Source organism: Panulirus ornatus, chromosome 9 (genome assembly GCF_036320965.1).
Source record: "Panulirus ornatus isolate Po-2019 chromosome 9, ASM3632096v1, whole genome shotgun sequence".
NCBI classification, from domain to species: Eukaryota; Metazoa; Arthropoda; class Malacostraca; order Decapoda; family Palinuridae; genus Panulirus; species Panulirus ornatus.
The window spans coordinates 23,524,847-23,539,717 of NC_092232.1; the positions used below are offsets into that span (position 1 = coordinate 23,524,847).

Here is a 14,871-nt window from a genome sequence, read left to right on the forward strand (position 1 = left end):
TCACAAATGCTGTTGGAACTGTATCTTTAGGGAGGCACTAGATTTGAATATTACTTGTGAAGTAATATCTGAAATAACCCTTTAATATTACGGGTTCCAGTGCTCTGTTTCAAAGAGAAGCAGATCTATTCATATACGAATCTTTTCTCACGCTGGATATTGATATATGTAGGGAAAAAAATATAGGCGTAATTAAATGGCCTCGAATCATCAAAGCTAAAATGTGTTTGATGAATTCCAGAGGCACAAAGCTGCGCACATCCATCACATTCTCCAGGTTCCACATACGATATATGACATCCATTTAACTCGACATGTTAGCAGTATTTGATGCCAAACATTTAATTTCTTTTTCCTCACCAGTATCACTATCTCTCAGACGTTTGTTTGACATTGTGTTATTAGGACGTTTGGTTGCTGGTGACAGCACCAGTGATTCCGTTTACATTATATATATATATATATATATATATATATATATATATATATATATATATATATATATATATATATATATGTGTGTGTGTGTGTGTGTGTGTGTGTGTGTGTGTGAAGTGAACACTTTTGATGGTCTCATTATACCTATAAATGAGATCTGCATGATATTATTAATGTTATCAGTATCTGTATAATATGTGAAGGCGACATTATCTTTCTAAGAAATCAGAAAATGTCAACTAAAAAATTTTGGAACCATAACTGTCACGTCAGTGCTCCATTTAGGAAGAATTTTGTCGTTATGATAAGGTGTCCATAAATGTATGATCCTAATCATCATCATGCGATATAACATGAACCTCGCAAGTGAAGTATCGAAGCCTATGTTATCATGTCTCAAAAAGGTAAATGCTCCAGCTCTATCATCTTATTCTTTTGTTTGGTCTTATATATATATATATATATATATATATATATATATATATATATATATATATATATATATATCCTCTTCCCTTTTGCATGTTTCATTCACACCTTGGCCTCTTTCAAAGCTTTCGTCGATGTCTGGAGCCTGACACATTATCATAATAAAGTGAACTTGAATCTATGATCCGTTACGTCAATCTCATAGGATACCAAGATATCCCGATCCCTAGTCTGTTACATTCAGGTTAAAAAAAAAAAAAAAAATCCGGGAGACGTACCTACTGTTGGCGTTTGTTGGGCGGTGACACAGTGAGGCGCGACCAGCGTCGTCAGAAAGAAGAGCATGATCTCCCACCATGGTACGTGTAGTTTATCAAGGAGTCCTTCTCCCCCGTTGTGAGGCATATTCCTACAGGATCTCGATAGGAAGGGTTGGATCATCGACCATTTAAGACCAGTCCTCTTGAATAGTCTCTTCACGCTCCTGTCGGACGTTGTTGGGGAGTACGGAGAGTCAACGTTGCCTCCAAGAGCCATCATTGTCAGTCAACCAGTTCGCGTCACGACAGGATATGATCCACTCATCGACCTGTCCAGACAGTTTCAGTACATGTAAGAACCTTTCAGCTGAATTTTGAATTTTAAGTTGTGTGGAATTGTACATTAGTACGCACACACACACATACACACACATACATATATATATATATATATATATATATATATATATATATATATATATATATATATATATATATATATATATATATATATATATTCCCGTGAGTCCACGAGGAAATGAAACACGATACATATGGCATCATGCAGATTTACATAACTATTACAAAATCTTTAAGGATGATATCTAGTTTACCTATTGTATAACTAAGATCCTTAAGGTGGAATAATGTTTAGTGTTACACTGGTGTAAATATTTTTCGTTGTTGATCGAATCCATTGCAATGTATTATCATGTGTTCTGTTAGCAGGTCTTGGCAGTGCAATCATCTTCCAAGGAAGTTGAAAAAGTTACGTTACGTTACGTTAACACGATTTCCTCATGTTTTACGTGTAAGAAGTCAAGCAGCGTGCAGTTGATTTATATTTGTTTGGGATCCTCATGAAACTAGGCAGTTAACACTGCTACAGAAAAATTACAACGTTTCTTTCCGAGAAAATCAAAACCCTTCCAGCTCCCGAGGGATGAGAGTGGCCGACTTCACTCACCACTTGGTACTCTCGTTCATCGCCGTAACTTTGCGATGACCAGAGACACCCAGATCGTGGTGACTTATCTGTTAACGTGAATTTAGCTTTATCTTAATGTTGTCATGTTTTATATACTCCTCTATGTTACCAAAGTTCATGGCTCCCAGAAATGTCAGTGATAGCATCATCAGAAATGGTTACATAATTTTTGGCCCTCTCAGTAATGAATAATTCCATGAAGAAAATAGGTGTATGACTTGGCAAATGGTATCACAGAGAACATTCAGTGCATGAGATATGAGTCGACAGATAGACCTAGAGGAGAAAACGAGGGGTTGGTAGAAGTGTATGGGACGTGGGTCTCAGGAAGATGGGGTCCGACATGTGTTAGTGGCGGTCTCGAGCCAACAGAGGTCAACTGTCGACCTCACCTACCCCCACAGCTGAATATTTGAATTATACCTGACTGAACCTACCATCTTCACACAAGACTGCCCACTTCCAATTAATTTAATTGTGAGAGATAGATATACTAGGGGCTTGTGTCGGAGTTGCGGTCGCATTGTTTAAACACTATTACACTGAAATATATTCCGAGTAGTGAAGTAGTGAACCAGACTGAGTGAGAATATCCTCAAGTGTGTAGAGGGTCAAAGGAGCGATCGCCCAGTATCAAACATGACAATAACAGATACTAACACCAGCACGGTCCTCACCATGTTACTCACCCATGTCACCGTGACCTCCTCCCGCCCCGTCCACCACTGATAACCACCTTTGTACCAACTAGTGACCGTACAGATATATAAGAATATCCCTATACCTGCGATCGAGAATGTCATAAACAATCTACAAACAAGCAGTGCACGGCTAAGCAAGCAAAGAGCGTTACTGAGTTCAACCAGAGTGAACTTTTCATCACTTATTGTTCAGCTAATTACCTCTCAAAGCATATTATATATATATATATATATATATATATATATATATATATATATATATATATATATAGGCCACAGAATTTGCTCTGAAAAACTTACTGTATTATGCTTATTCAACACAGCCAATCCTTTCATCCAGACGATAGAAACCTCCCAAATTCCGGCATCCAAGTGTCACACACAACCCAGCTTTCCCCTACATACAATATATATATATATATATATATATATATATATATATATATATATATATATATATATATATATATATATATACATATATATATATATATATATATATATATATGTATATATTTTTTTTTTTTTTTTTTTTTTATACTTTGTCGCTGTCTCCCGCGTTTGCGAGGTAGCGCAAGGAAACAGACGAAAGAAATGGCCCAACCCCCATACACACGTACATACACACGTCCACACACGCAAATATACATACCTACACAGCTTTCCATGGTTTACCCCACACGCTTCACATGCCTTGATTCAATCCACTGACAGCACGTCAACCCCTGTATACCACATCGCTCCAATTCACTCTATTCCTTGCCCTCCTTTCACCCTCCTGCATGTTCAGGCCCCGATCACACAAAATCTTTTTCACTCCATCTTTCCACCTCCAATTTGGTCTCCCTCTTCTCCTCGTTCCCTCCACCTCCGACACATATATCCTCTTGGTCAATCTTTCCTCACTCATTCTCTCCATGTGCCCAAACCATTTCAAAACACCCTCTTCTGCTCTCTCAACCACGCTCTTTTTATTTCCACACATCTCTCTTACCCTTACGTTACTTACTCGATCAAACCACCTCACACCACACATTGTCCTCAAACATCTCATTTCCAGCACATCCATCCTCCTGCGCACAACTCTATCCATAGCCCACGCCTCGCAACCATACAACATTGTTGGAACCACTATTCCTTCAAACATACCCATTTTTGCTTTCCGAGATAATGTTCTCGACTTCCACACATTTTTCAAGGCTCCCAAAATTTTCGCCCCCTCCCCCACCCTATGATCCACTTCCGCTTCCATGGTTCCATCCGCTGACAGATCCACTCCCAGATATCTAAAACACTTCACTTCCTCCAGTTTTTCTCCATTCAAACTCACCTCCCAATTGACTTGACCCTCAACCCTACTGTACCTAATAACCTTGCTCTTATTCACATTTACTCTTAACTTTCTTCTTCCACACACTTTACCAAACTCAGTCACCAGCTTCTGCAGTTTCTCACATGAATCAGCCACCAGCGCTGTATCATCAGCGAACAACAACTGACTCACTTCCCAAGCTCTCTCATCCCCAACAGACTTCATACTTGCCCCTCTTTCCAGGACTCTTGCATTTACCTCCCTAACAACCCCATCCATAAACAAATTAAACAACCATGGAGACATCACACACCCCTGCCGCAAACCTACATTCACTGAGAACCAATCACTTTCCTCTCTTCCTACACGTACACATGCCTTACATCCTCGATAAAAACTTTTCACTGCTTCTAACAACTTGCCTCCCACACCATATATTCTTAATACTTTCCAAAGAGCATCTCTATCAACTCTATCATATGCCTTCTCCAGATCCATAAATGCTACATACAAATCCATTTGCTTTTCTAAGTATTTCTCACATACATTCTTCAAAGCAAACACCTGATCCACACATCCTCTACCACTTCTGAAACCGCACTGCTCTTCCCCAATCTGATGCTCTGTACATGCCTTCACCCTCTCAATCAATACCCTCCCATATAATTTACCAGGAATACTCAACAAACTTATACCTCTGTAATTTGAGCACTCACTCTTATCCCCTTTCCCTTTGTACAATGGCACTATGCACGCATTCCGCCAATCCTCAGGCACCTCACCATGAGTCATACATACATTAAATAACCTTACCAACCAGTCAACAATACAGTCACCCCCTTTTTTAATAAATTCCACTGCAATACCATCCAAACCTGCTGCCTTGCCGGCTTTCATCTTCCGCAACGCTTTTACTACCTCTTCTCTGTTTACCAAATCATTTTCCCCAACCCTCTCACTTTGCACACCACCTCGACCAAAACACCCTATATCTGCCACTCTGTCATCAGACACATTCAACAAACCTTCAAAATACTCATTCCATCTCCTTCTCACATCACCACTACTTGTTATCACCTCCCCATTTACGCCCTTCACTGAAGTTCCCATTTGCTCCCTTGTCTTACGCACCCTATTTACCTCCTTCCAGAACATCTTTTTATTCTCCCTAAAATTTACTGATAGTCTCTCACCCCAACTCTCATTTGCCCTTTTTTTCACCTCTTGCACCTTTCTCTTGACCTCCTGTCTCTTTCTTTTATACTTCTCCCACTCAATTGCATTTTTTCCCTGCAAAAATCGTCCAAATGCCTCTCTCTTCTCTTTCACTAATACTCTTACTTCTTCATCCCACCACTCACTACCCTTTCTAAACAGGCCACCTCCCACTCTTCTCATGCCACAAGCATCTTTTGCGCAATCCATCACTGATTCCCTAAATACATCCCATTCCTCCCCCACTCCCCTTACTTCCATTGTTCTCACCTTTTTCCATTCTGTACACAGTCTCTCCTGGTACTTCCCCACACAGGTCTCCTTCCCAAGCTCACTTACTCTCACTACCTTCTTCACCCCAACATTCACTCCTCTTTTCTGAAAACCCATACTAATCTTCATATATCATATATATATATATATATATATATATATATATATATATATATATATATATATATATGATGAGGCCAAAGCTCACTCCCGGTGTATAGCAGAGTAACCGCCATGCACAAAAACACATCAGTAAGAGTAAATACCTGCTAGGGTTATATAAACAGACAAATGCTTTGTACAAAATTCAATTTCTAAATCAGAATGCTCTGACAGTTTACAAAGAAACAAAACCAACAAAAAAAAAGTCTTCCCTTAAAATCCTTCCACTCCTCACTCACACCACATGCACTTCTACAAACCTTGCAAAATGTCATGAAAGCATTCCATACAACTATAAACCTGGAACTCGTACAAATAAATCCAGTAGATCTTGCTATGAAAAGAATAAACTCGAAACAGTCAATTTTCTCTCTTCTTATCTCAAGTAATAAGTTCTAGTAACACAGTATACACACCGCTACAGAGCTATGTTATCATAGGTTCATAGCACCAGTTACATGAATTAGTTGACCCCTTCCTTTGATTCCTCTCCGTAACACAATTCACAGAAAAGTAACACTTTAAAGGCCACTGAACCACCTTGTTTAAACACAATCAACCATGATACGTCAAGCAATCAGTACTCACGCTCCACTCCTGAGTTTTAGTTGGCACTATCCTTACCATCAATATTGACGCACTTATAGCTTAAGATAACACAGCACCTAGCAGGAGAATGTCAAGTTGCCTTAGGATAACTAAACCAGATCTAGCGCCAAACTCTCCACACCGTGGACACCTTGGTGAATTTCACTGCCCTTGGCTGCGCATATTCAGTAATGCGACCAGGTTTCCGACACCAGCCAAACAGTCCAACAGCCACGAAATTAAGGACGCGCCAACCGTCTCCACACCAGCCGTTACTCAGCACCATAACCCACCCAAGATTTCTGCAAGTCTCGATATATTCCAATTACTATTACGGCCTACACATTCTCCAAACTATCTTCAGAGTTTCACTTACATACACGCCACGTCCCCATCCCCTATCACGATCACATACCTGCACTGTTGTTTTTTCTCTCGCCTGGGTGAACGTTACAACTGTCGTTTGAAAACTAGGCCTCTGTCCCTACACCAGCGCCACCTACATCAAAGCGCGCCAAAATTCAATCACTCACGATCATTATGTATATATATATATATATATATATATATATATATATATATATATATATATATATATATATATATATATATATAATCAGTTAATTTTCGAGAAGATTAAGCTTAATAGGACCATCCGCCTTCCCATAAATGATCCAGGGGAGGGGGAAGCAGAAGGTATAGGCCAAGTATGGCTGAGATCGGTCTACAAGTGACCATGACACTCGAGGAACTCAAGTCAACCATGGCTGATACAGAGTGTATCGATTTTTTTCTTTTGCATCGTAACTGACTGAAAAAAAAACTGATGTATATCTAAACCATAAAGCAAAATTCTCTGCCGATCGTCTCGTTGAAGAAGGTTTGCTTGGAGACGGAATAAAGTTTATACAAAGTTCTAATATTAGGGGAAGCGTCGTTGTGTACCATAAGAAATTAATTTCCGTGAAGTCCGTGCATTAAGGATTCTTCCTAACCACGTCACAGGCATGCAAGCAGAATATCAGACACTTTAAATCGATAAGGTTTAGGATTGAATCATTACATCTTTCATGCCGAACGTAGTCGACTGAAGTAATTACAAACTCTTCCACTATCATTGCGTGATAACTGTTAATGTTAAACAGGTGATATATGAAAGGAGGATTGAATCTGACAAAACAAAGAGAAACTATTCAAGTGTCAGCTAACCAGAATATATTGTTTTTATCTCTATTCCCGACGGTGCTGGAAACTCGGCCATAATTATTCATGAATATACATGGATCCCCAAAGTACCTAAAGCGAGGCCAGGACCTTAGGCTATGGCCAGCATAGTTTTTTCTTCATCGACTGGTGGACAGATGTCTCCATCCGTGCCACGGTGGTGTCGATGTTTCATTATGAGGAGGTAGTTATGGTCCGAGGTGAGTGGTGGAGACCAGCACAGGTGAGATAGGTCACTAAGGAAGAACGGAAGACTTTATAGGAGAGTGAAGCACCTCAGTGGGGTTAGTAGAGGAGGTTAGCATAGGGAAATAGCCATATGGTATAGCATATTCCAGTTTATGGACTTGCTGAGGGCACGTGAAGAGTGGGATAAGCCCATTTATGAATTGAAGGGGAACGGCAAAGATGGGGTAAGCTAGTTCAGGGATTGAGGGATCACGTATACGATAAGTGGAGGTGGCTGGGGGTAAAGTGAGAGGGCATCGCAAGTCATTAGTATGGGTGCTCCAGGTCGTGTGACGTGGCTGAGAACACTGTATGATAGATATCTGCTGAGCATAAACGAAGACGAGAAACGACCAGGTCTCTCTAGGTGATGGCTGAGTTGCAGCACAACAGCACCCAGACGTTTACTCGATTATAACAGATGGAGAAGAATTATCAGGAGACATTTATCTGTATCTGAATATACTGATCAGGTATGTGAATAGAAGTCCTTATTCTATGACTGGTAACGAGGAAAGCTCTCTGCAGCTCGCAAACTTCCTCCACAATCATTCCTTTCACTCACTGTGGTATGTCGTAGGATATGCGTTAAAACTTAACTTCATATGCATAGAGAACGGAGGACTTAAACTTCGGGACAAGGAGAGGGGCTCGTTTTTAGAGGAGCTAAGAGGATTAATTCTCTTTTAGGAAGCATAAACTGCGTGGGGACTTCATACAAGTTTCTACGAATTCTGATAAGGTCGACAACGTAACTCATAAAGACAATTCTGAAACACAAGGCAATATAGTTAACGGAACAAATGAAATGAAAGTTATAAGCCAAAAGATGTAATATTAATGTAGGGCATGTCACTTTCCAGACAGACCTGTTTGACATTGAAAGAAAATACCTCCAAAACCTTACAAAAAAAAGACAAATGCATCATCAGTTTGGCCAATTAGTAAATGAACAGTGACAAAAATACGTACATATATACAGAAACACATTTTCCTTCACTCCGATGGTATTGGAGACGTCCCTTCTCGTTAGAATCACTGTCAGATTACAGCAATGATACAAATCAGCGCTTCCAGTGGTCTCGCACGACATGTAGCCTTTGTCCTCAACAATTTCCCTTCGTCATCCTAACAAACACACGTACTGTGCTACTGTTTCAGACCTTTGTAACGCGAGATATAAACGAAGTTCCGAATGTAATCCAATACAGATAGACACCGATAAGTATTCTTATTTATCCTTTCCTCGAGAATTTCATGTCTGTTTCGCTTCGGAAGCACATTCTTTTTTCCTCCATTCTGCCGTCATATTTATGCCGGAGGGAATGGAGGGTGGTCAGGGAGAGAAGCACCTTGCTCATCCTAACGTTATCTACCTAGAGCTAAAATGTAGTTGATAGAACACAAACTGGTAGATAACGAAACCAGAGGCCGATGGGACTTCACATGTCTGTGCTGCCTACATGCTCTTTTGTGCACCTCCGTGGCAGAAGGTCGAATCGACCTTAGGATTCAGGTGGAGTCTGGTGCAGTTCGAGAGGCCCTGAAGAAATATTCCATGGAAGGACCTTCCTCCGGAGGCAAAGTGGAAGGCGTAGCTGATGTAAATGAACATTTCATGTCTCCAGTTCAGTAAAACTCAGATACTGTAAAGGATTCATCTACATTTACTGGCTGGCTGCACGAACACATTCAGTAATATACATGGACATCAAGCCCAAGTAAATACAAGACAGGTTGCTAAAAGAAAACGAAAGCAAAAGAGAGAAAAAAGAATAATGATTTACGTACGCGCGCACAGATGTTAGCAGTCAGCCAGTTTCTTAACCACCAAAGTGCAATCGGATCTATTCCATGTGACTTAACTTTTGTTACCAGTCTTTGATGAGAAACTTTACCAAATACTTTTTTGAATATTTAAGTGGATGCCATCAACTGCTATACTTTTATCAAACATATAAGTCATTTCGTAAAAGAAATCGAGTAGATTTGGCGAAAGAGCGATTTCGTCGAAAATCATACTAGGAATTGTTTATGGTCCTGTAAGTGGATTGCAATCTCATCCTAAATGCTGGTTCCCATTAGCTTACCAACTACAGAGTTAAGGTAATTGGACGATGATTCCTCTGGAGCGATTTATTACTTCTCTTGAATATAGGTGTTACACTGACAAATTTCCAGTCCTCAAGAACATTTCCCGTTGCAAGTGACTTTTTGAAAAGAGCAGCCAATTGTTTAACGAGCTCATTTTCCGCCTCTTCAGTGTCCTCGGATAAGACCTATCTGCGCCTTCTGTTTTATCAACTCATACCACTGAGCGCTGATAGAGAATCTTTATCTGGAATTTCAATAGGTTGCGAAACGTCCCCCACCCCTTTTTTAGCAATGAATATGGATTCAGGACATAAGTTATATTTCAACTGTAAATACAGATGCCATAAAAATCTTTTAAAAATTTTGCCATGGCTTCGTTGTCTTGAATAAAGTCAACAATTTTCTGTAACGTATGGCCCAAATGATTGCGTAATGTCTGTCTTACTTCTGACAGAACTATAAAACTTTCAAGGTTTCTTTTGCTATTTTCAGCAAAGCGCGCTTAATGCTGACGTTTGCTTTGATGTATTCAAATTTATCTATCCTGTATCATCTGAATGCTTAATTTGAAAACCGCATGTTTACCAAATGGCGTCCTAGCTTCGTCTCCTCGATGTATATCAACTGACTTATATTTCTCGTGTCTCCCTTGATGATGTGATTATTACACGAAAGTGCACTTGGGAACTTATCGTGTTTCATTTTCCCCGTGGACTCATAGGAATATATATATATATATATATATATATATATATATATATATATATATATATATATATATATATATATTATCTATTTATTTTGCTTTGTCGCTGTCTCCCGCGTTAGCGAGGTAGCGCAAGGAAACAGACTAAAGAAATGGCCTAACCAACCCACATACACATGTATATACATACACGTCCACACACGCAAATATACATACCTATACATCTCAACGTATACATATATACATACACAGACATATACATATATACACATGTACATAATTCATACTGTCTGCCTTTATTCATTCCCGTCACCACCCCGCCACACATGAAATAACAGCCCCCTCCCCCGAAATGTGCGCGAGGTAGCGCTAGGAAAAGACAACAAAGGCCACATTCGTTCACACTCAGTCTCTAGCTGTCATGTATAATGCACCGAAACCACATCTCCCTTTCCACATCCAGGCCCCACAGAACTTCCCATGGTTTACCCCAGACGCGTCACATGCCCTTGTTCAATCCATTGACAGCACGTCGACCCCGGTATACCACATCGTTCCAATTCACTCTATTCCTTGCACGCCTTTCACCCTCCTGCATGTTCAGGCCCCGATCACTCAAAATCCCCTTCACTCCGTCTTTCGACCTCCAATTTGGTCTCCCACTTCTCCTCGTTCCCTCCACCTCTGACACATATATCCTCTTTGTCAATCTCTCCTCATTCTCTCCATGTGACCAAACCATTTCAAAACACCCTCTTCTGCTCTCTCAACCACACTCTTTTTATTACCACACATCTCTCTTAGCCTTTCATTTCTTACTCGATCAAACCACCTCACGCCACATATTGTCCTCAAACATCTCATTTCCAGTACATCCACCCTCCTCCGCGCAACTCTATCTATAGCCCACGCCTCGCAACCATATATCATTGTTGGAACCACTATTCCTTCAAACATACCCATTTTTGCTTTCAATGATAACGTTCTCGACTTCCACACATTTTTCAACGCTCTCAGAACTCCCCCCCCCCCTCCCCCACCGTATGATTCACTTCTGCTTCCATGGCTCCATCCGCTGCCAAATCCACTCCCAGATATCTAAAACACTTCACTTCCTCCAGTTTTTATACATTCAAACTTACCTCCCAATTGACTTGTCCATCAACCCTACTGTACCTAATAACCTTGCTCTTATTCACATCTACTCTCAGCTTTCTTCTTTCACACACTTTACCAAATTCAGTCACCAGCTTCTGCAGTTTCTCACCCGAATCAGCCACCAGCGGTGTATCATCAGCGAACAACAACTGACTCACTTCCCAAGCTCTCACATTCACAACAGACTGCATATTTGCCCCTCTTTCCAAAACTCTTGCATTCACCACCCTAATAACCCCATCCATAAACAAATTAAACAACCATGGAAACATCACGCACCCCTGCCGCAAACCAACATTCACTGAAAACCAATCACTTTCCTCTCTTCCTACACGTACACATGCCTTACATCCTCGATAAAAACTTTTCACTGCTTCTAACAACTTGCCTCCCACACCATATATTCTTAGTACCTTCCAGAGAGCATCTCTATCAACTCTATCATATGCCTTCTCCAGATCCATAAATGCTACAGACAAATCCATTTGCTTTTCTAAGTATTTCTCACATTCATTCTTCAAAGCAAACACCTGATCCACACATCCTCTACCACTTCTGAAACTCTTCCCCAATCTGATGCTCCGTACATGCCTTCACCCTCTCAATCAATACCCTCCCATATAATTTCCCAGGAATACTCAACAAACTTATACCTCTGTAATTTGAGCACTCACTTTTATCCCCTTTGCCTTAGTACAATGGCACTATGCAAGCATTCCGCCAAACCTCAGGCACCTCACCATGAGTCATACATACATTAAATAATCTTACCAACCAGTCAACAATACAGTCACCCCCTTTTTTAATAAATTCTACTGCAATACCATCCAAACCCACTGCCTTGCTGGCTTTCATCTTCCGCAAAGCTTTTACTACCTCTTCTCTGTTTACCAAATAATTTTCCCTAACCTTCTCACTTTGCATAACACCTCGACCAAAACATCCTATATCTGCCACTCTATCATCAAACACATCCAACAAACCTTCAAAATACTTACTCCATCTCCTTCTCACATCACCACTACTTGTTATCACCTCCCCATTAGCCCCCTTCACTAAGATTCTCATTTGTTCCCTTGTCATACGCACTTTACTTACCTCCTTCCATAACATCTTTTTATTCTCCCTAGAATCTAATGATACTCTCTCACCCCAACTCTCATTTGCCCTCTTTTTCACCTCTTGCACCTTTCTCTTGACCTGCCTCTTTCTTTTATACACCTCCCAGTCATTTGCATTATATCCCTGCAAAAATCGTCCAAATGCCTCTCTCTTCTCTTTCACTAATAATCTTACTTCTTCATCCGAACACTCACTGCCCTTTCTAATCTGCCCACCTTCCACGGTTCTCATGCCACAAGCATCTTTTGCGCAAGCCATCACCGCTTCCCTAAATACATCCCATTCCTCCCCCACTCCCCTTACGTCCTTCCTCACACAAGTCTCCTTCCCAAGCTCACTTACTCTCACCATTCTCTTCACCCCAACATTCTCTTCTATTCTGAAAACCTCTACAAATCTTCAAGTTCGCTTCCACAAGATAATGATCAGACTTCCCTCCAGTTGCACCTCTCAGCACATTAACATCCAACATATACATATATATATATATATATATATATATATATATATATATATATATATATATATATATATATATATATATATATATATAAACCTGAATTCATACAATGTTTTGAAAACGTAAAACTAAAAAAATCTTGAACGTTTTCACTGCGGGCATAAATCAGCGAATAAAAAACATTGCTTTGCCCTTTTTGGCTTTTAAGTTAAAAGGACGAAAGCTTTTCTTGTCAAAGCCATTGATTACTGCGATATACGAGCCCAATCCATACCAGCTCAGGCTTGTGATTGGCAAGTTCTGCATGATATACTTGCACAATCAAATGAAGCGGCGAAGCATGAATTATTCACGAACGAATCTATAATTCTTTTTTCTTAACCCAACTAAACAACTATTCTTGTCTGATCGAAGAATTAAATCATTTAAGTCTGTAATATACCAAGGGAATCGTTTAAGTCGTAGATTCCGCTTCAGTCGTCGTTTTAAATTCAAAGCGGCGGAATTCGAGTCTCGTTTTCTGTGATTTTCCCCAGTGCACGGGAGAGGCTTTTTATGTGCGTAGGGATGATGAGTGTATGTTAGGATGTTTGTATGCAAGCACCTATGTACGATGTATGTATGTCTGTATGTTTATGGAAATAAGTCAATATGTTTCCATAACAACGCAATGCAAATGGATGTGTATACTATACATGTATGTACGACAGTGGGCATGTACGCATAAAGGTATCTATGATTACTGTAATGTAAAAATATAGGAAAAGTATGTTGGTACTTGCTCGTATGAATAATTATATGTACAATGACAAGTACGTATAATTTTGGTATGTTTCACTGAGTTTGAATGATAGTTATATATGACTGGGTGTAACTGTAGGTATATATACTAACGGGTAAGTGTAAATGTGCATACATAAGACCATATGTGTAGGTACACGTGTGATTGTAAATCAGTCTTTTAAGGAGACTTCGTCATTCCAAATGAACGAATTGCCCTGTATATTGATCAAAGACTGCCATCTAAACGAGCATAAAAAGAAATTAAAAGATATTTTAAAAATGTATTGAAAAAAATTAGTAGGACAAGAAAAAAGAATTAATGACACTATGAAAGAAATCTGATTCCATCTTAATTAATTTTTTTTTGTGGATTTAGGTTTTCAGGGAGGTTTGACCGTACAGGTTTTCTTGAAAGACACACCTCATTTGCCTCAGTGCCTATAAGTCTGGATTAATCTTAAACTGTTACACCTTCCTGAACTGTTACAACTTAGCAAAGGAGATTTACTCTTTTTAACATGACAGTGAATGATTATACGCCTTTGCGACTTGAGTGATAAAGTTACTGAAGGACCAGAAAAGACAGACTGTTGCATTATCATCAAACTACCAGAACTATGTGTAATATCATTTTATGTTGAGATGTATAAAGAAGTAGCTGTTGAGGTGTATTTGTATCAAAGGTATTTTTGATTCTTTGTGCTGCTGAAATTATGATGGCCAGCAGTCT

The 14,871-nt window shown here is 39.7% G+C and overlaps 1 protein-coding gene across 2 annotated transcripts in view; it reads right to left on the minus strand.

Moving 5' to 3' along the window:
- LOC139750100 (uncharacterized) overlaps positions 1–14,871 on the minus strand; it is a 369,373-nt gene that overhangs the window by 9,491 nt on the left and 345,011 nt on the right. Inside the window, exons 1-2 of one of the 2 annotated variants that reach the window (XM_071664439.1) lie at positions 6,782–6,847; positions 1,146–1,456 (exon numbers count right to left, since the gene is read on the minus strand). In XM_071664439.1, the coding sequence (XP_071520540.1) occupies positions 1,146–1,407 (262 nt within the window). In that variant the 5' untranslated portion in view covers positions 1,408–1,456; positions 6,782–6,847. Of the gene's footprint in view, positions 1–1,145; positions 1,457–6,781; positions 6,848–14,871 lie in introns of those variants that run through there. The other variant, XM_071664440.1, reaches the window with a different exon arrangement.